The sequence below is a fragment of the Vanellus vanellus genome (genome assembly GCF_965231255.1).
Source record: "Vanellus vanellus genome assembly, chromosome: 18".
Taxonomy (NCBI): domain Eukaryota; kingdom Metazoa; phylum Chordata; class Aves; order Charadriiformes; family Charadriidae; genus Vanellus; species Vanellus vanellus.
In genome coordinates this window covers 8,318,187-8,340,678 of record NC_138923.1, presented here as the reverse complement: position 1 = coordinate 8,340,678, position 22,492 = coordinate 8,318,187, and the positions used below count along the sequence as shown (strand labels likewise).

The window sequence follows — 22,492 nt, the reverse complement described above, 5'->3', positions numbered from 1 at the left end:
TCCTGTGATACCATACTACTTGCAGCTGTTCAGACCTCCAGCTCTGAGCTGTGCATGGGGTGCCCTGAGCATACGGCCTTTTTGATGTGTGATAAAACAGAACCAAGCCACTGGGGGTATGGAGAGGGAATGCAGCAGAATATCAATAAACCTGTTCTGAACAAAGCTGCAGCTCTGTGGTGGAATAGACATTTCACTGAAGTGTCAAGTAGATGGATAATGTATTCTAATTAGGGACTGACTGATACCCTGGAACTCGGAGACCTTTGGAAATAAGATCCAAAATGCTAACTATTTTTGCAGTGTGTATTTTGCATTTGTTTAATGCCTTAAAATGTATTTGTTGCAGGAAGCTATTTATTGAGCTATGTTTACTTACATTGAAAAAACTTTTAGCTATAAAATTGCTTATTGCCTGTTTTAAGGACCTTTGAAATTTGTATATAAACCTCTTGAAGTTTGCTATACATTGTTAAAAAAACAATATTCTGTATTTACTGTCTGTTGTTATTGATGTGATTTTGAGCAATAAGATGTATTGACATCAGAGGCAATGGGTTTGTGGGGTGGGTTTTTTTGTTTGTTTTGTTTTAGTTTCCAAAAGTAGTGCACTTGGAGTGGAGGAAATGAGCCAGATTTGTAGTCTATGTAAATTGGCTTAGATTTATTAGCTTCAGACCTCTGATGCCTTTTCCCCCTAGAAGAGGATCTGGGCCTATATATATGTTGTACGAGCCCAATATACTCAGAACTAGTGTTGAAGTTCCTAGCATACCACTAAAAATATTGTGCAGCCTTGCCTCCTGCACATCCCGAGGGATAAATTGATTTCTCAGCACCTGCGTGACCTTAGACAGAGGTTCATTCTAATTTGATAGAGCAAACACTGGGAGTGGCAAAAATGGCTTGCAGTTACTCGAGTCTCTTATTTTCTACAGATATCAGCAGGATGACATGTTCCTGAAACCAGGCTAATTAAGGAATTTTAAATAGTCTACTCTATTTTCTTGTATAATTGGAATGTCCCAATTTCCTCCTACAGAAGTCATGGAGATACATTTCCCTGAAATACTTCTAAAACCTTTGGACCCCATACTGACAGAGCTTCAAATTTATGTGGGAGATGATAATGATTGCTAGCTAATGCAATATTAAAATAACTTCTTCATTTCAATACAAAGATGGTTTCCAGGTTTACTGTAGTATCACAAAGTTATTTTGCGATATAGGATATAGTGACAAGGACACGTGTGGTTAAGCAACTTGCAGATAAATTAGAGAAAGTTTAGAAGATTCAGACCTGAGACTGGGAAGTGGATTAGATTTCAAATACCGCATCACACAGAAACTGAGTGAGGCTGCAGCTCTCCTACGGTATTTCACAGATCTGTAAATGTTTTTTTAAAGATGCTCAATCCAACACTTAGCTGGCTATAACAAGGACTTAAGGGAGCAAAAGGCTCTTTTTTCTTTTTTCTTTCTTTTGCTCTGTTGCTTCATTAGCTTTGGGAACGCTGGTTCCATTACTGTGAGTTTTCCTGTATAATTTAAGAAAATAATGAAAGTGTGCATATTTTCCTCAGTGTTCTTGGCATTAAATCTGTCTTTAGATTTGTTTAGCCTCTTTTTTTATACACAGTGTGGGCTGGTATCCTTTTGAATATTTCAAAACTGTAGAAATTGTTTTGGGTTATTTTTATTCAAGATAGAAGTTTCTTTTCTTTTTTAAGATTAAAATATAAAAAAAAATCATTGCTACAATACATAAGTTCCTATTGCACTGTGGCAGTGGTATTAGTGCATGCCATTTCACAAAAATATCAGTGTTCGTCTGCTTTCTTCTCTCACAAGCATCCATAGCAAATACTGTGCTGTTGTTAGATCAGAATGAGGTAATTTTTGTGCAGATAGCACTGATATTTAGTGCTGATTTTTGGTTTTTTTCTCTTCCGGGATCAATAACTGTTTCATGTTGTTGTTCAATAGGGGTGGATTTTGGAAGGCTTCCCTGAAAATCAGGAACAGGCATGGATGCTACAATCATCTGGCATCATTCCTAGGCACGTTGGTAAGCAGTACAAGGTCTGTGTGTGAGTACATCCAGTAGGAAAGACTAGAAGTGTTTCTGCCCCCAAATCCTCAATAAATTCAATACCAATACTGAAGACACCAGAGTCACCAGATGGCAGAATATTTAAGTATGGTTCAGATTCGCTCAAAAACTTGAGGTAACCCATGAGACTTTAAACCCTGTCTTTCACACATAAACCCTTTTCTTCTTACATATTAGAGTTCTGTAAATTCAAGACCACTCCACCAAGTGTCTCTGAGCAGCTATATGTAGCTTTGCTCCTGTTCTAGGAGTGGGTCTAAGTTTTCTCTGACTTCCATTTCTAGAAATCAGCCTTTATCCTCAGACCAAAACAATTCCTCATGTACTAAATACAAATTCATCCTTCTGTTGAATTAGAGAATGCAAACTTAGCAAACTTTACTCCACTAAGTGGAGTGGAAACATGATTTTAAGCTTGACCTTTCAGAGTGTGGGTGGATTCTGACTTGATTTGAGAGGAACATTTATTTGCTGGCAAGTGCTCATAGACAAGACCTTGACGATTGCCTTTGCCATCTAGAAGCAGCCATTTGTCCCAAATTCATATAGTTGGAGGACCTACTTAGAATATAAGAAATCATTGCGATTGTGTGGAATACAGTGTAAAATGATAAATGTAGAGCTTGCCAGTGAACAGAATGTTAGCGAACTTGATGCATTGTCACTTTGGATTTGATTTGGATGAGATTCGACTGTTAATGAAGAATTCAGAATCACTGCAATAGTTAGGCAAAAATGTTTAATGTCTAGTACTTGCATGTATTTTTAATATAGCTAATAACATCTGAAGTTGAGTTTTGCTCACAATTACATCTGTGCAACCAAGACCTGAATGAGAATCGTAAAGCTCAGTCTGTCTAGTTAATCAAAAAGAAGATTGAAAGGAGATGAGATTTACAGTGTATGAGTACCTTAATAGGGAGAAAAGCATCTGAAAGAGCTATTTGATACAGAGAAGAAAGTCATAAGAAGAACGTGTTTGAAACCTGTAATCAAATGCACTGAAAATAGTAATTAAATTACAGTGTTTAACTGTGAGGATGATTAGCCAAAAGCAACGTAGAGAACTTACAGGTTCTCTATCTTTTGATGCTTTCCAATCAAGTTTGAACACTTTTCTGCGAGGTTATCAAAAACTAAGTTTCAGTGGTCTCACCACCAAAGTACCCGGGTGAAAAGTAGTTGGTTGTGGTATAGAAGAGAATTAGTCTTGAGTGATCTGTGGGTACTTCCGTCCTAGGCTCCAGATACGATGTAACTGAGGGAGAACCTTGTTAGCTGATATGGATGACAAGGACAGCTAGTACTCATGGATTCTGGACTGGATTAATATATATTTTATCCCACTATTCTGTTTAGGAGGTGGAGCAAAATTCTGATTAAAAGTGATGTAAATTATTTGCAGGTAGAATACTGGGAAAGGCGAATGAGGCAAATGTGCTTGAAATACATTCATCCATCTTTAATACTAGGATACATCTAAACAATTACAGGAAACAAAGCAAGTAATAACAAGAGCTACACTTTTTTCTATTTTCTTTTTTCTTCTTTTTTTTTTTTGTGCCTAGTTGTGCTTTATGCTCCAGACACTGTGCTGATTGAGAGGAACAGTGGGAAAAGGCTTGATCCCTTCACAGAAGGTGCAGTATACGTTTTCTCGTATCTCCACTAGAAACTGGAGTGTTGCTTGGTCTCAGAAACATTGCAATACCAGTGGGATTAGAATTTAAATGGTATCCCTTTAAGAACAAGTAGGAATTTATAATTATAAATTTAAACTGTTTGGAAAAAGTATTTGTTGACATTGCATTATTTTCTGTGCGAACAAAATATGGGAAAATGTAAAGTTTAGTATTGAGCCTGCAAACAGGAGACCATGGCAGTACAGAATATTTGAAGTTTAACTTACATTTTGCTATGCATCTTTGCTAGATCCTTTTTTTTCTGAGGTGCAGGTATGCTTTTAGGTATCTTCCATTAAATGACTGTCAAATAGACCTAGCTGTGTATTGTCTGTAGAGTATCACTATCAATCATCCATCCCAAAATAAAATTCTGACATTCTTCAGTGAAAAAATTACATTAGGTGTTTTAGGAGTGGAATTAGGGTGGACGTTCTTTAACTAAAGAAATGGCTTTTATTTGCTATAGAGGGGATTTGCTTATCAGAGGTCTTGCTTAAGGTTCAGTCTAAGAATTTGGAGAGCTATCCCCAGTTCTGGTTCTTACTCATCGTGCTGTCTTGGCTACATGGGTGGGCAGTTACCTTGGCCACTTCCTATCTGTGCATCTGCAGAGTGATAGCTCTCAGTACAAGTAGCAAGGGAAGTGCACAGGTTATTGCTTGTGCTGCAATATAAATCTTAAACAAAGACCTTGATTTTGTTTTGGAAAACTTTTGGAGCTAAGCAAGACCTATTAAATCATCCTCTTAGTTCCTAATCAGTGTCTGCCTTCTAGAGGTCTACCATACGACCTTTGACTGGCCAAGTGATGTGCTGGTACAGCAACGTTTGGTGAAACCAGAAGATCTATCTGAACAGGAGGTGTCAAAGAAACTGCTGGAATATCACAGAAACTTCCCTGGCATTTTCCAGATCTACCAAAAAGTTTTGAAATCAATCAATGCAGACCAGCCTTCCGTGGATGTCCTCTCACAGGGTAAATAACGTACCTTTATGGCAAATCTGATAGTTGATAAACTCTTATTTGAAAAGTAGTTCCTAGCTGTTAGAGACAGTTTGTAGGATTAGGATTAGTCAACACAGATGGCTCCCATCTGAGTTGTATTCTCTCTAGTACAGCATTTGGGCTGTTCCTGGTAATTATTTTACAGTACTAGAGTAAGTGCAGATAACTGGAAAGTCTTAGTTCCACAGTCCTGCCAAGGAACAGCTGACTCAGTAGAGCAAATGTCACGGTTATTTCTGCGAGAGTCTCTTCTAAAAGGCTGCATTGTGGCTCAATTGTTAATCTCCCAAAGGGCTAGTACCTTCCACAAGTCTGATAACAAGAAGTAGGAGTAGTTCAAAGCTAGCAACATTTCATTATTTAAAAGCTGTTTGTGCTGGTAGCTTTTCTGTTCAACAATTCTTGGTTGCCTTTGCTTGACTGTAATGCAATCTGACTTTTAATGTTGATTCTTCAAGAAGAGAATAAGGAAACTGCCAGAAAGACCAAGTGATAATGTACTTTGTAGCTGTCAGTCTGTAGATGATCTGTTATATCCCAGTAATTTTGCATCTCAAAAAGGTCTTTTTTTAATAACAAGTGCTGCACTTTTAAGATAAACAAGTACGAAGTTTATATTCTGAATTTACACATTAATTACCTCTAAATTACTTAATTAAATTTAAAAGTTCATATCATCATTCATAAAGAATTCATGCCTTGAATTGTAAATAAAAATGTGAGTGCCTGAATATTAATTATTATTAATTAATAATGTAGTGAGATAAATTGAAAACTGGAATGAAAAAATCCTCTCTAGATCTTTTTGCTGCAGTGCATCAAGCAGCCAGATTTTTTTTTAAAGAATAATTAGATGTGGAGACTGTCTAGGGGATCATTACTCCTAATTAACTTGGTTATTTACTGCAAATTAAGCATCATTTGTAAGCAGGGTGCTTTGCCTGTAATGTTTGTGCTTTTCAATACACTGGGTTATGGAAAATGTTCAGAATAACTAGAGCACTCCTTGGGTAGCTAGTACTTATTTTTGAGGAGGTTATGCAGCAAACACACTATTTTCTTTTATGATTTTCTAGGTTTTTTTGTTAAGTATTTTTATTGCTGCAGATAGAGTTAAAAAAGAAAGAGGACACCTCTCATCAATATTAGTGTTGTTGTGGATTGGTTCAGACAATTATAAAATTTTCTAAACTCTTAAACTTTAATGCAATTACTACTAACGTATGAGAGGATGTGTGACATCAAACTCAGTTGTACAGTGTGGTATCCCAGCACAGCTTGTGGCCCTGGAGAAAGAGATGTCCGCAATCCCATGCGGTTGCAGTTTGCATTAGTTTCTCAATAGTTTAGGTTCACTGACTAGCAGGGCTGGACTTTGCAGGAGATGCTTCTTTATTACAAACAATTTTGTAATGATTCCAAAGCGTGTAGCAGAGGGTCCTCAGAAAAAATATTAGTTAGTATACAGCAATGTCTTAACAACGGCAGTTAAAATACCGATCCTTATGATGTTCTCAATCAATCCTTTTGTGTTTTCTTTAATATGGCTTATGATTCATACAAACATTAATGTCTAAGCCTGTCCTACTTGTTAGACTAAAATACCATTTATTACAAGGAGTCTTTAGTCTAGATACTCTTTTATTTGAACTGAAGATGTCTGGGCTGACACTTAATTGTATCCATTGCAATTACAGAGGAAGTCAAAGCATGTGTAGGTGTGCCCCTGCTGCTTTAGTCATGAGTGCCAGTGGCAGTCAGGATGTGGTGGCATGAACTTTAGCTTTGGCATTAGAATTTATGATCCCTGGAAAGCTTGCGTACCTTGTGCTGAAGGTTGAGCTGCTCTTTTCACTAGCGTTGTTAGCCATAGAAGGGGTATGGGGAGCAAGATTGTTTGGCTATGTCCAAATACGATCCGAATCTGTCCTTACTGCCAAGCTGTGTCGTCTTTTAGCTTCTTGGTGATGTATTGGGTTCTCTTTTGAGACTGTAACAAAGTTCAGATCTCTATAATACAGCAGTGTTGTTGATGCTTCACATGTTCTGGGATCTTTCCAAAACTTTTATAATCTCTAGATTGACCTGAATGTAATATTTCATATGCAGTACAAAATGTAGAAGAATGATGTCCAGCAAATAGAGTGGAATCAGAGAGAGAAGCTCAAATAACCTTTACATGTTATGCAAAAACGATGGACAAAAGAATAAAATTATAAAAAAATAAAATTATACTCTGTTCTGTGTTGTCGATGCCATATTGTGTCGTGACATTCTATGCTACCAGTGTATGATATTGTAATTAGGAGTCCATTAATCACACACACAGAGCTGGATAAATGTCATAGTAATTTAACATCCTGAGTTTTTACACTAAAATATTTGTTCAGAAACTGCAGAAAGTATTAAATGTAATTATATCCCTCTATAATTTGCATGGTAAAATTTTACCTATCAAGCAAAAAAATTTCTTCTGCTAAAAGCAACATGGTAAAAGAGCAATTATTGATTCAATCTGCTCTTTAATATGGTTTGACATCCACTGATGAAAGATAGTATAGGAGTGTAATGATAGTAAGATTTCTCAAGTGCCTCTTAGTGTAAGTTCCTGACATGACACTTTAATCAGAGTCCTGATTTTGGTTGAAGTATCTAGATGCTTCAGTGATAAAATAAAAGATGATCAAAATGACCTTTGAACAAAAGAGAGAAGTTAATAAATGTTTATTTTATTTTATTAAAGAAATAGGGTATAAACTGCATTTCTTGCCTTTCTCTCATGTTCTAGTTCTTACCTATGTGCAAACACGGCAGCGATCAGCTGCCCCCTTTACACCACGGATTCTTTTTTGTGGACCCCCAGGCAGTGGGAAGAGCCTGCAGGCAGCACTAATAGCTCAGAAATACAGTGTTGTCAACAGTAAGTTCTCAGTAAATATGCACTTTGCTCAATTCCCCCTTTCTCTCTTTTTGATCATTTATCTTTTGCTGTCTGTCTTTCTTACTTGCTCATAAAATTTCTCTGTTTGTCCATTGCTATGGATGTCAAATTTTTGAGGGAAGTGAAAAGTACTTCAATGAAGAAATATAAACCAGTAGAGCATATATTCTGTGATAAATCAGCTCTAATGTTTTTTAGTCATCGTTTTTCATACCCTTTACATCAGTATTTTTCCATGTGTTGGATTCCTGTAGTGTTGTGAATTCTTCTGTGCATCGTGAGTAACGTCTTTGCAGTTTCAACTGTCTGACCAAAATCAGGGCGCTTTTACAATAGAATTTACTCGGAACTTTAATGAAGACTCAGGTTCTATGCATCTGAAGTAATGTATTAGAAAAGGAAGCAATTATTTAAAAATGCATTCTCTTTGTTTTGTAAAGGAAGCCCAGAAAATCCTATATGAGGCTTGTTCCTGGTTAGCATGCTAATGTTAGAGTCCTACAACGTGAATACACACCTTGGTGACAGGATCAATGCAATACGTGTCCATGTTCTATGATGTCTTCTAATAGTGGAGTTGCCATAAATTATTTTAAACAAATGTCTGATATCTGTAAAAGTTGCTGATTAGTCATACCCTCTTTGTTAAGTAAAATGCGAGTTTGTTTCATTAGTATTCTTCCAATGTACAGCAAATGAAAAAATCAGAATTAAGTAGGTAGTGGGTTCTTATGTTAAGGAGGTTCTTTAATTAGTGGAACTCGCACAGTTGCCTATAGCGATGTGCCAGTTTGCCAGTGTCTTCCCTGAGGTCCTGGTGAAGTCAAAAGATTTCACTGAACCTGGGTTTAGCTTTACATGTGCATGATATCTTCAAGATCTGAGCTGTATTGTTTTCAATTACCACTTTAGTAGATCTGTTCAGAAAAGAAAGACATTTCTTCAAGTTCAAACTTGCAACTTCAGAAAAAGCCATATGCTTTCCATATGATCGTTCCAACTAATGGCTAGATCGTAGGTTTGTGCAGTTCTTTTAAAGGCACAGAAACAGCTATGAAACTGTTTACCTATCAGTTTAGGTTTCTAGGTTTAGTATTTTTGTATTTTAGATCTTTATTTTTATTTTGGTTATTAAAAAAATACATGAATATGACTAAAATTATATCCAGCGAACCTGAAAAAGGTAAATGTAAACTATTTAAAAATCTGTATTACAGTACTAATAAGTACAAATAAAATTGATAAAATATTTATGCTATCAGCTATTTTAATATTGCTGCTTTTTGTCGTTTCATATTAAAAAATAAGTATTTGTAGATATATTCAAAGCTATATTTTTAATAGTTGTGTAATTGGCCTAATGAAAAATAAAACATGTCTGAATGTGTTACAGAAAAATTATTGTTCTTGTGTTTCTGAATATATTTTCTGAACTTTATTTCTAAAACTGCAAGTTTGATAGTGTTTTCATCTAGGTCAAAATTTGCATTTTTTTTTAAGTAACTACTATACAAAAGAGCTGCAGCTCTTTTTACTAAATACCACTGCTTTACCCATATGTTGAATTTTATTTTAAATATACTGTAAACCACATATTAGAAGAATTAAGTATGTAAAATAGAGTTGGAAAACCATCGTTTTTTTAAAGAGTATTCAGCATATACTTAATTTCCAATTAGGCCGTTGGGGCTGAACCACAGACTGAAAAATTTAATCCTATTTTTACATAATGTCATGAATTGGCTTGAATTTAGGTGTATACATACTAGGTGTTTGAAGGTGGGGTCTACGCACTGAGTTTCTGTTATGTGTTTACACCTTTTGCTGAGAATACCAGTTTGCTTCTCCGGGACAACTAGTGACTGTTAAAATTGGTGTTCATCCTTTGTCACTTAAACATTAAACTGTATCAACTTTGTCCAAGAAATGTTCCTGTGGAGTGTTCCTACTCTCGTTTCCCAAACGGGGCGATTACCAGCGATGAAGCGGATGAAAGGGCTGGCTTCTTTTTCCACTAAAGTCAGAGCGGCTGTAGATGGTGGTGCTATTGATTTCAGAAAGGGTGGAATCAACTTATGGTTATTAATTGAAAGGTCATGCAATAATGTATGGAGTGACTGTTACCTAATACTTACCAAAACTGAGTTGAAACTAGGACTTGTTGTGATTTTGTGTAACGTCTCCATGCCTTAGTTCCCTCCCTGTAAAATTAGGGTCAGTGCTGTTGTATCTAACTCGCGGGGGGCAGTAAGACTCAGTACCTTCGGTCAGAAAGTGCTGCGCAAGCCTGAAGGAGCAGTATCTCATATACAACTGTCCTGCCTAAAACTTTAAATCTGCATCTCCTGGTGTTCTGTGTATTTGAAGTCAATGATGATATTGGATTAGCACAGTTTTTGAAATATAATTCTTGCATGATCATTAAGTGATCCTGGGAGTCGATTCCTTGAACTGCATATTATCCTGCACCTCCAACAGTGCAGTTCAGATGCTGTTCAGCAGGTGTAACTTTATTCAGTAATTATAAGTTTATAAAAAGTGAAAAATGCTAGCAATCCCATGAGTTATTATTTCAGGAACATATTTGATTAATATCTTTCTCTCTAACTCTGTTTTTAATATGTTCTTTGCCAAATGTATTCTTTTTTATTCAGTATTCTCCCCTGCTCAGTCTCTTTGCTTTTTGCTCTGCTTGGCCAAAAAAAAAAAAAATCCTAACAACAAACCCAAAAAACCAACAACTTTTATTTTATTCAGTGACCTTATTCCAGTATGCAGCTTCTGGGTTTTTTTTTTCTTTTCTTTGTTGCTTCCTTTTTAAAATTTAACCTTGTGTCTTTTGTTTTGTTCCTTCCTGTTAGTTTGCTGTGGGCAACTGCTAAAGGAAGCTGTTGCAGACAAGACAAAACTTGGAGAACTCGTTAAGCCTTATATTGACAATGGATACCCAGGTAGGGCCTGTTGTTGTCTCATTACACTGTAGTTACAAATTTGTGGCAAAAAATAAATTTTGAGTGAATTTTTCTTGGTCAGATTCTAATCTGAGTAATCTGGAAGTTGATTAATTCCTTTCATTACATGTGATTTGTAGCACTGCATAACAGAAATTAGATTTGCAAGCTCTTTGATACCTTCAAATCAAATAGTTCACTGTTCCAGTGAAATTCAGATTTTCTGTACACATTCCAAAAGTTGATTTCCATGTTTTTATCTCTAAATCAAAATCAGAATTCTGAGAGATGTATAATTTCAAAATGTTTAAACTATTATTTTAAAGCACAGATTCTTTTTCCATTTGTATTTCAAGTGGGCTATATTAAAGACTGTGCTTTTATATGTAGTTTTTGACCTGTAGAATGCTACTGTAGATTCCTCTACTTTCACACAAATATTTTTAACTTAAAAGTAAAGTTTCTTTGCACTTAATTTCTGTCATCATTTTTGGTTGTAGGAGAGGACTACCACAAAGAATATCTAAGCATACTTTGCTTTTGGAAGGCTCTGCAGTGATTTCAGATAAATCATAAATACTGTAAGCTCCTTAGGGCAGCAGCTTAAACTTAGGTGTTTGTTAGTTGTCTTACAGAAGGATAACTCTCTGTATGTGGTGGGTATTAAAAATCAGAAAAGATCTGTAGCTCTAAAGGATAAATTGCATTTCGATAGGGTGGAAGAATGTTTATTCTGCCAAATTACGGTGGCCTGGAAGAGGAACTTTCAGTCCTGTTTCTGGCAACAGGCCAAATGGTTACCAGTGATACAAATATAAGGAGACAATCTTGCTGAAGGTTGAGAAATCTTGGTTAAGCTTCAGTATTAATGGAATTTTGAGCAAACCCCCCCTGAGCAAAGAGAAATCTTCTTTGTCTTTTTTTTTTTTGGCCAGGAAAGCCATTTGGTGAGGTGGAAAGCTTGAAAGTCCCCCTTTTTTGCACAATAGCTTAATTCTGAGACTGAATTACACAGATCTGAAACATGAGCCTATAAAATTAACTGAGGTTCCCTTGATACCATACCAAGAGATTCAGTACTTTTCTAAGCATTTCAAAAAGACCTTTGGCAGCCTGCAGCTTTGGGTATTCTATCCCTCTGTCAGTCGCTTTATCAAGCCACAAGGTAATACATTTTAACTCTAAACTTCGTCTCTAGTGAATGGATTGCATTTATTCTTAATACAGTAACTCTGCTAGTTCACTGCATTAATTTGCTGTGGCAGCCACCATATTGCTGGGGCTAGGAGCTTACGTGGGAACCATGGGAGTGGAAAGCATGAATCCCTACAGCCTGAGAGAGACGCTGGGTCCTCTGTAACATAGGCACGGAGACCTAGGAGAGGGTTTTCTGATTTAGAGATACTGCGAATCAGAATGGCCATTTACCTCAAAGGCAAGAGATCTTGGAACATATTAATTGCAGTGTAGCCTAGATCTTTAGGTATGGAAATAACGTCTTCATGTGTATAGTCTGATTGACCTGAATGTGGCTATTTACGTATGCAGTCTAACTCACGTGTGGGGATCATTTTAAGCTCTGGGCCTGTGTCTTTTTCATGTTATCCATTAATTTCAGAATCTTATGTGTATACTGTAATTGCACTTTTCTTCTCATCTCTGAAGTAGAGGACAGCAACTGTAAATACCTCGCTCTCTAAATTTCAGTTATGGCTGAGATAGGATTTTGGATGATCTTTTTATTCAAAGATAGGTCCTTTAAGAGCTTTCTTTACTATAATGCTCTTTGTGTATTTTATAAACTTCATCTTAACCGCGAAAGTTCCTTAAAGGAGAAACCAAAAGCATTCCCAGTAGAGTAAAATAACTGCACGGATTGTAATTTTTCGCCAGTCCTAAAAAATATGTACATCCTTAGTCCAAGGGAGCTGCTTTCATTTCAGGAAAATGAAATTGAAGTTGTAATTCCTTTCTTTCTCCAAATTAGAACTTATTTCAGATTTAGATTAATTTTTTTTAATATAGCATGCAAGGATAAAGCTGTACAATGCTTCTGAATGTTAATGGGAATCATAACTATATTTCTGTGCGTTGCGCTAAAAAAATTCTCCCTTAGTTTTTGCTTGTCTGCACATACATTTTATTTGGTGGGACATACTACAAAATTAAGGGCTGAATAAAAGTAAATATTATATAGCAATACCAGAAATAATAAGTTCTGTCATTTTGCTAATCCTCCTCTCCCAGGGATAACAAAGAATGAATTTACATTAGTAAACACTAACAAGAATTCATTACTGCCCTCACAAGAGGCTTGGAGAAAATGAAAGAACGTAGTGTACCGAAGAGGAAAGATGAGCAAAGAATCCTTACTGTCTTGCTACAGAGTTACAACCAGGTTAATACAAAGGAGAGATTCTCATACTATTATTGACTACATTCAGTTTCAAGAAAATCTCATTTGAATAGAGTTAGTTTAGTCAGTAGCAGACAATTTGAACTTCAAAATTCTCATTGCATTTCTAGTTACGTACCAAGTAAGCATATTTGTTCCATTGGGCAAGGAATCATGCTAGTGGCATTATCACAGAATACCCTGGAACCAAAGACAGACCGTGAGAAATGTTGCACTCAAATCATTGCTAGTCAAAATTAAACAAGTGCCATAAAATCTTGAGGGCACGCCTCATATATTCTTAAAATGCGTGCCCTGGGGAGTGATCTCACTGTGGTTTCCCTTCTTGTGGACACAATTGATTGCATACAATTAGTCATTTAAGATATGCCAACAGGGTATGTTGTGGTGTCACGAAAAGGCTCAAAAAACAGCTTATTCAAAGCTAACTCATTACTGAGTTATTGAGGCTGTCCACTCTCTGTTCTAGTTCTGGTTGACTAACTCAGATCTTGTCTCGGTTTTAGGATTCGCAAACATTCTTTGTATTGTTATTTTCCTGTAATGCTGCTTCATGTATTCAACATGTATTTCAAGAACAGCCCAGACAGTTCTTTTATTTGCCCCAGAAGGCAACTCAGTGCATTCCCATTTTCTGTATTGTCTAGTGTTTGCTGTCTCATAAAGACCTTATCTCTTGCTTTATCAAACTTCTCAATTTTGTATATGGTGATTTATTTTGCTTGATGAAGGTAGCTAGATATTTTTGAGCCCGTTAATTTTTTAATTCCCAGGACATTCTAGTCTACAGTTGGTGCACACTACATATTCAAAAATGCGTTTTCAGTGAAAAGTTCAGCAGCCTGGCTGCTTTCTGTCGGTCATAAACATAGAGTTGTTCCTTGGACAACCAGTCTGAAATGCACAGACTTTTCCTTTAGGATATTACGGTTTTCACTGAAAGCAAGCAATTATTGCTAACTATACTCTAGGCAGAAAATTACCAGCATTGGAGTTTGATACCAGTCTTCTGGTCACTACCTCCAGTTAGATTAAATCTTAGTCAGTAATGCTAAATTTAGTACATGCTGTTTGCTTGGGCAGCCTAGGAAGACTTCCGTTTGGAGTAAGAGGTGAGCGTAGTGGCCGGAACGCTTCCCTAGACAGCAAGACAACTCACATAAATTAATTCATTCAGTTTGATTCCTTCTGAAATGTTGTGAAGAGACTGTTCTGTAGAATGATCGTCGCCTTCTAGTAATTCAGGCTATGGACAAATGATGTGTCTGTAGATAGCCCCTTCATAGACCCCACTGGCTTGATGAAGACTTTGTGCAGAATCGTGTCCCCGGGTTGCTGTGATTCTGAGAGGGCTGGGCTGCGTTCTGGACCTGTCTCATTGACAACATGGGCACGCATTAATCTAAAGTTCCATCTGCATTATCTGTGTTCACCATTTTAAAGGTGCCTGTCAGAATAATTTGATACCCCATGAGGAAAAAAAAACCCACAAACCTGCAGAAAGTGTTTCTGCTTTTTTTTTTGCCCCCCCCCCCCCCCCCCCCCATCCCCTTCCCTGGTGTTTGCCCCTTGAGATGTTTGCACTTTATTAATGAAAATAGAAGCAGAAGCATTCTGACATTGGGGGCATCCCAAAAAATAGGAAAGGTCATCTCTCAGTTCAGTTCTCTCTGTTCAGTTTTTTGTGTTTTCATGGTGAAATAGCACGGAGTGGTCACTGCTAATTAATATATGTTAGAAAGGCTGCAATAAATGGAGCCAGGAATAATGAAATGACAGAAAAACAGCATGAAGAGCAGGGGTGGGGGGGAACAAAAGCACTCCCAAACCAGTAAGGTTCTGCTTTTCAGCTGGGAGAACTGCTATTAGTTTGGGTAATTGTTTTTTTCCACTAAAATGAAGATTCAGGTGGTAACGAGAGCTGATTCACAGAAGACAGGTAACATTGCACTGTTTGCAGCCTGTTAGAGCTGAACACACACAATCTGTGTTGTTTTTTCCCCTTCCTTTTTCTATTTTTAAAGTAGTAATATCTGAAGCTGTCCCCGATGGCAGTTTGCACGTGGGGGGTGAAATCTGGAATTCCCTAATTTCTCCTATTTTCTAATAAAAACTATTACTGTACAAATGTAGATATTTTTCCCCCTTATTTTAAATTGGAATGGTTTTAAAGGGGTGCTTTTTGGTGTAGCCTCTGAAAGTTGGGGTCCCCTGGTGATTGTGATCACAGTCTCACTGAAAGCACTTGGGTGGGGGTTTTTTTTTGACATCAAATTAATATTCTCATCACTAAGTGTGAAGTAAAGATTTGACAATAGAGCAGCTTCCTCTTTGTTAAAAAACTTGCAAAGAGTTTCAGAGTTGAAAGGCTGAGTAAATCTTTATATCTGAGGAGGTAAGCTTAGTGTTATTTCTTGTTTTTAACAGCGCTGTACTGGCGAGCTGCAAGCTGTCTGAACATCGGAGAGAGACCCTTTGGGAGCTCCATTGGTTTTCAGCAAGTCTTTGCATGCAGTGTGTTTGTACTAGCTGAAGACAGCGCATGGCTCTCTAAATAATTTACAAGTTGATTAATAGACTCACATGGGTATAATTAGAAGAGGGAGAGACAGCAGCTACAGTAACGGGTACAGTGCTTGGGGGAACTAGAGACTTTATTTTTTTTAAAGAAACTTTCTAGGGTGCTGGGCGTTTGAAGATAAGTTGGGAAGAGCTCAGTGCCTCTTCTCTTTTGAAGTGGAAATAGGACAGTTTGAATCCGTCGAGTTTAATTTTTCACAAGCTTTAGGGGCCCTGCAGTGCAACTCCCTTTTTATTATTGAAAAAAACTCTCCATTTTTCTTTCATTTTTCACACACACGCACACACACACACAGAGCCCAAACAGTAGCTAATAAACAAATTGATTTTCTACTTTATTTAAGTTAGTTTTATAATGATGCTATATGCTCACCTATATATGCACCTCAATCACAAATATACTGTGTAAACTTACAGAGATATTTATGAATACACCATACTTTAATTTATGCATTTTTAAGAAACCTTCACCTCTGTTTGACAATGCTTTTGAAGTAGCTCCGTTTTTCAAGTCAAACTTTTGACTTTTCCTCTGGGACTGCTACAAAGGTTTTTTTATGGAAAATAGGTAGCAGTCTTTTTTCCTACTAGGAGAAAATTGGTGGTCAAGAGAACAATATAGAATTTAAATATTTTTTTTCTGTTTTAGGTGTCCATATTTTAATAAAAGATGCAAGGCTGTAGAATAGAAAGTTTTACATGAAGGCGTATAGGCAGTAAGTTGTCATCTTCTTTCCTGAATTTTGCTTTTTTCATGTGTTGAATCACAGCAGTGTGATACATTAGAGTCCCCTTTTCCTTGATTTGAATATCTAGAATCTATTTTTCTTTATTCTACACAACATGCAACAATCAAAATTGTCATAACTGGCTAGCAGATATTCGGGGCTGACTCAGTCTACAAAGACATTTTTAAAGGCCATCCCACTTAAGATTTAAAAAACAAACAAACAAACACACAAAAAAAAACCCAACAAAACCAACACTGAATGCCAGACCAGACACAATATATGTGATTTTATTTAAGAGTCTAGTGTGGTAGTTTTCTGGAGGAATTGGGATCAGTCAGTTAGTGGATGTGGTCCTGCCTATATAAATTTTGCCAGTCAAATGGTTTTGCAGCAATAATCACCATTATCATTGTTATTGGAGTATCGGTAGTCCAGTATTAGGCATGATAAATCACAGGGGTAGTGCTTCTGGGGTCTGTGGGTTTGCGTGAGGGAGGGAGTAAAACAGGTTGTAAGTTAAAATGTACCAGAGTTCCCGTTTTTGGTCAGTGGGCATCACTGTGGTGCCACAAATCCTCATGGATTTGAGTGAAGTTGTTGCCCTTGGCCGTAGAGGGCCTCGTGGTTGTCAGGGGTTTTTAAACAGCGAAGCACAATATAAATGCTAAGTATTAATCTTTTATATTTATTTTGATCTTTATTGTTGCCAGTCATTCTTAAAAACTTAGAAATGTGGTGTTTCCTTTCCTGCTACTCTTCTTGCAGCACTAGCTCCTCAGCAAAGAGCTGCTGATTTGAATTCTGTTTGTTTTTCTGTTTGGAGTTTGGGACGGGGGAATCACTTGAGGTTTTTTAGGAAAACAGGAAGGAAAAGCACATTGCATATTGGCAGCATCCCCTTTTATGGTCTTTGGAGTTTAACATCAAATTCTGGCTTTGGCCTTATTTTGCCATATAGAATCCGTCTCCTGTATGAAACGGACTTTTTTTTTTTATGGCAAACAAAACATTTAATAGATGTTGTGTATTGCTTTACATTTTTGAATGTCCCTTTAATGTGGCTGGTAGGTGTCAGGAGGAGCAGCGAGGGGAGACACAGGACTGGGCAGCCGATCTCACTGCTGGGGATCTAGAGCACGTGCTGGCACCAGGCATCACCGCAGAGGGACAGCAGAGCCCTTACCGTCCTCTCGTCTATACTGTATTTGGTATAGAAGGCCAAGATGTTTTTCAACAAGATTATCAGACAAAATTTATTCTTTTTTTTTAATATTATGACTGTCAAAAACGGTTTTGTAGGCCAAATTTTGTCCTACTACAAGCCCTGTATTCTTCAGCAGAGATGAACCAGTTTAGAAATAAGGAGGAAATAGGGAACTTGGTTGATAATGGAAATGATGCGTTAGCTGGGGTAGCGCTGCGCCGGCTGTCTGGTGGCTACCTGTATTCCCTCTGCAGAAGCTGAAGGAGTAAAAACATGTAGTGCAAACATACATTTTGTTACTAGTTTTAGAAACTTTCAGGTCAGAAACATCCCTGTGAGGTAATTCAGAGTAGCTTTTGTCTTGCAGGTGGGTAAACTGAGGCAGAAAATGGAATTCAACTCGAGTCACACCGCAGTCGGTGGGTGAGTGCGGATGGAACCCGGGGTGTGTCGGATCTTGACCTTGGTGTCAGGCCACTCAGTCACCCTGTGACTCACTGCTAGCCTGTGCCATTAGCCAAATACACGCAGACACCGACGGCAGCGCAGAGGCTATTTTTACGGGAAAAGAGCTTTTTGTGTTTGTATGCTGGATATTTAATTTAGACTGAATTTCTATTGCTAAATCTGGAGATGCCACTAACTGGTAAAGCAGTGTGAGGGGCTGGAGTCTTATCTTGTCACTAAATGTGATCAGATGTAGATTCCTGAATCTCTGGCTTGTAATTGTGGGTAGGAAAGATGCACTCCTTTAACATGCATTTCTGAAGGTCTTAATTTATCACATATCATTTAATTGATGATTTGGGATTGTACCTACTTTAAAAATGTCATCACTTCCTCTTTAATACAGCGAATTCCTATTTTAAATGACTAAAAAGCTCCAAAAAAAAGAGGTTCTAATATATTTGAAGAAACAAAAATATTTAAAATGTGGGAATGAAATATTTTATCATATTATTTATTTTGTTGTATTGAAATAATTATTCAGTTCTTGCAGGAAGCCATTCTGCGCAGTGCCATATGTGTAAAACGAGCGAGCGGGGACTGGATTTCTGTGTACATTTTCCACTTGATGAAATTCCTAGATAAGTGCCGGTGCCGCCGCGATGATGTTATTTGCCGCGTCGCCTCTTTATTTGCCGCCTTCACAATTACCTTCAAAAACCAGAAAATCAGAGACGCGTTTTTCCGTGCCAGCCCGGCGCCGCCGGTAATTAGGGAGGAGCTGAGCAGCCCTCGGAGCGCGCTCCGTTGCCGCTGCCGCTGACCGGGAGATGTCGGGGGTACCGACTCGCCGGTACCGGCCGCCGCCGCCGCCCCGCGCTGCCCGCCGCGCCCGCCAGGTGGCGCTAGAGAACAACCAACCGGGGCGGCGGCGGCAGCGGAGCGGGGCCGCGGCTCCGCGGGGTGAGACCCCCCCGGGAGGATGCGCTGCCCTTCGCCTTGCTGCATCGGGGGCAAAAACCCGGGCCTTTTCCTCCCGCCGCCGCCCCCCGTTTGCCTTGAAGACGCACTTGGATTATTTTTTTCTTATTTACACTCAGCACATTGGCTGCGGTGAAGCGGGAAAGCAGCCCGCTCTCGCCCACCGGCCGTGCTGGCAGGGTTACATCAAACTATTGATCAACCTACCTGATGGTGTCTCTCTGATAAATCGTTCTCAAACGTATTAAAAACAAATTTCTGAGGAGCTTAATGTGGGCAAGAAAATAGAATACTTCTCTGAAAGACACACCACACACCCCCCCCCAAAATGACCCATTGTGAATAATGCAGAGTTTATAGAATAATAACATAAGCGAATCTCATGCTTTGCTAAATTTAGGTTTGACAGGACAATCCAGGAAAGTAGCCTTTGGCAGTAGGTTATACTCTGGGCAAGATGTTAACTGTCAAGTACTGGGATCAAGCCTCAGGCATCTGAATTAGCTGTGAAAGTCCTCAGACCTAGCCAAAAAAAAAACCTCCAAGAGAAGGATGAGGGTAAATGGACAATATTGTCAAAGGAACCTTAAACTTTTTACAGCACAAAGCTGACAGAATTTACATCCGCAAATGCGTTTATGCTGTACTTAGAATCAAGGTTTTATAGGTTTGGAGAAGTGAGTCAATACCCTTCAAAAGTCTGTTTTAAAGAGAAATATATGGAGGAGGAATCAATTTAAATATGATAATTGTACAGCTTGGAGCACTGACAGCATTAAAACTATTGGAGAATAGTGCCCTGTAGTCTCTCAAGTAGTGTTTTTGCATTTCAGACTGTGCCTTTAATGTTCTGTTACTTTTGTCTTGAGCAGATGGTATGATTTTGTCAACTGATTGCCTGATACGGTTTTCTATTAGTCCTGCAGATCTATGGGTTGGGTGAGAGCTAATAGGCCATGCTCCTATGAGTTTCCGTAGGAAGTACTTTTCATGAGAAGTACCTTATACTTGTGAAAACCTTTGAAGCTCCGGGAAGTAAATTTATTTTTTAAATGGTCTGCTGGAAGGTGCTGATTGACAGCCCTGGAGACAGAAAACCTCCAGGTGTCCACGCAGCGGTTCCAGAATGAACAACAGCACTTTAAGCCTCTGTTCCTTGTACCCTGCCTGATCATACCCTTGAATTGATTAGATCGCTTTTTAGGTCCACAGCTGCTAATTCAGCTGTGTAGCCTAGACCATTAATGTGGTCAAGGCAGGCTGGAAGATAAGGGAGATATGATCTGTGGTACTCATGTTAGGCAAGAATGTATGCGTGAATTCTATGTGAAGCTGGTTGTGGCCTCATTCTGCCACGTATACCATTTCTGAGATTCACCGTGACCTTGGTCCACAGCTATGTATGGTGCTCTCAGCACAGGGTATCACTGTAGCTCAGCGGCTCCGGAGCATTACTTCTGAGGGGTGAATTTTATTCCTGTACCTTGATTTCTCGCCTTAATAGAGATATACTTCCATGTTACCTAATCTGGATATCTCTTTGTAGCACATCGTAGTTTTTACAAGAAACTTATCTTTGGACTTCTCTAATGATAAAGTAAAATCTCTCCAGAGTCTCATTCCCCCAACTTTCAGAGTTGGAAACTCACACAAGCTTATGTTGAAAAGGAATTGATTATTCAAAGCTCTTGTGCTTCATAATCTACTTAAAACGTGGAGATTGACTGTCTCATCAGAAAAGCTCTAAATTTTATTTTGCTATATAGCCCATTGGGTCATGTGCTTAAGGCCAGGAGACCTCTGGCTAGTTACTTACCGACCGTGTGCCCCTCCAATTACAGGTTATTAATTTGCCTTACATTCAAGAGACAGTTCCACATGAGTGAAAAGGAATACCATACTGCAGAGTTCTTCATTACCTACTCTGTCTGTACCACAGCAAAATAAGAATAATACTGATTTCTTTCTTCCTTTTCTTCTCTTTTTTTTTCCCCTCTCTGGTCTGTGGAAGATGTTTTACAGTTTTAATGCAGCTGTTTTAAGTGTGACTGTTCTGTTCAAGGGCAGCTGATGTACTTTGTAATGCCATTGAACAGCCAACAAGCTATGTTCCCCTATTGTGTTGAAGTGATAGGTATGTTTGCTAATCAAGAGGAGAGCAGAGCTTGCTGTCTGACTTGTTTATGTTTTATTTCTCACCATCAAGCTTTAGAGGGAGGCACAGAAAATATGTAAGCATCTATATTATTCAGTGGTGTATATATATGTACATGAGTGCAGAAACAACCTAAAGTGCATTGCTGATATCTTCTAGTCAGTCATCCCTGAAATTAGCAAGGTGTTGGGGTTACCACATATCCCCAGTATTACTCAAAATACCCCAAACCTGGCATGCCGTTAGATAAACTGTTAATTAATTGTCAGTGCATCTTGATTTTTTTTTTTCTTCTTGTGATTGCTTCAGTTTTGTTCAAAAGTAGTGACCAAAGTACAGGATTTTGATCATCAGGATTCACAGAAGGCCTATGGGAAGTGATCAGATCGAGGAGATGCTGCCTGGTTCCCATCACAATTGCTTTTTAATTTTCTTGTAAGCTGTAGTGTTTCTCCTCCCCATATGCAGGATTGGAGCAATTTGACCCCCAGAACTGGAGAATCTCCTACGATCTGCTGGAAGCTCAACAGCGCAGTATACCCACCTATTTCTCTGTGCCATTCCTGGGGCTTTCAGCCTCTGCCCTGATTGCCTGCTCATCTCACATGGATGTCAGCTCCAGCAGAACCCTACCTTAGTGCAATTTTACTTGTAGGTAAAATTTGTAGGATTTGTAGGTTTCAGTCAAATCCCTTGCAAAACTGTCTAAGCATTCTGAAAATTTTTCAAAAAAAGCATGTATTTTGGCATCTTTGTACATCCAGGTTAATGATTCCAGTAGGAATCATGATAAAATAACATGCATCAAGACAGAGAGTTTAGTACTGCAGACAAAAATTCAGGACTACCAGGAAAATTCCACTGGTCTTTGTATGGAATATATTTTGGGGAAAGAGAAGGTGGGATTTTTTTTTTTTTTTTTTCTTTCTTCTTACCAGCGTGTCTTGGTTTTGTATTAGTTCTTGTAACCTGGAGGGTAGGGAAGAACTGCCCTGCAAAGAGCACTGAAATTCTCCTGTTATCCCCTCTATCCCTGCCTGCAGCTCAGGTCTTAGATAAGTATCATCTGTCTAATATTTCTGCCTGCTGCTGCACTGTTGTATAGTTAATTCTATGGATCCCATTTTTAACGGAATGCTTAGTTTTGCATTGTCATTTTGCTCTCTGACAATGTGTCTAGTTTTATTCCATTCCTTTTTTCTTTTAGCAGATGGAGAGTATTACGCTCCTTAACTTGTTTTTTTATAATGTGAAGTGGGTATCCTCAATTAATACACTAATC

General features: G+C 38.2%; 1 protein-coding gene across 1 annotated transcript in view; it reads left to right on the top strand.

Moving 5' to 3' along the window:
- AK8 (adenylate kinase 8) overlaps positions 1 to 22,492 on the top strand; it is a gene marked incomplete at its 5' end in the record, with an annotated part of 73,345 nt that overhangs the window by 20,741 nt on the left and 30,112 nt on the right. Inside the window, 5 exons of the mRNA XM_082492435.1 lie at positions 1,987 to 2,068; positions 3,682 to 3,753; positions 4,574 to 4,774; positions 7,593 to 7,724; positions 10,607 to 10,696. Of these exons, the coding sequence (XP_082348561.1) occupies positions 1,987 to 2,068; positions 3,682 to 3,753; positions 4,574 to 4,774; positions 7,593 to 7,724; positions 10,607 to 10,696 (577 nt within the window). The remainder of the gene's footprint in view (positions 1 to 1,986; positions 2,069 to 3,681; positions 3,754 to 4,573; positions 4,775 to 7,592; positions 7,725 to 10,606; positions 10,697 to 22,492) is intronic.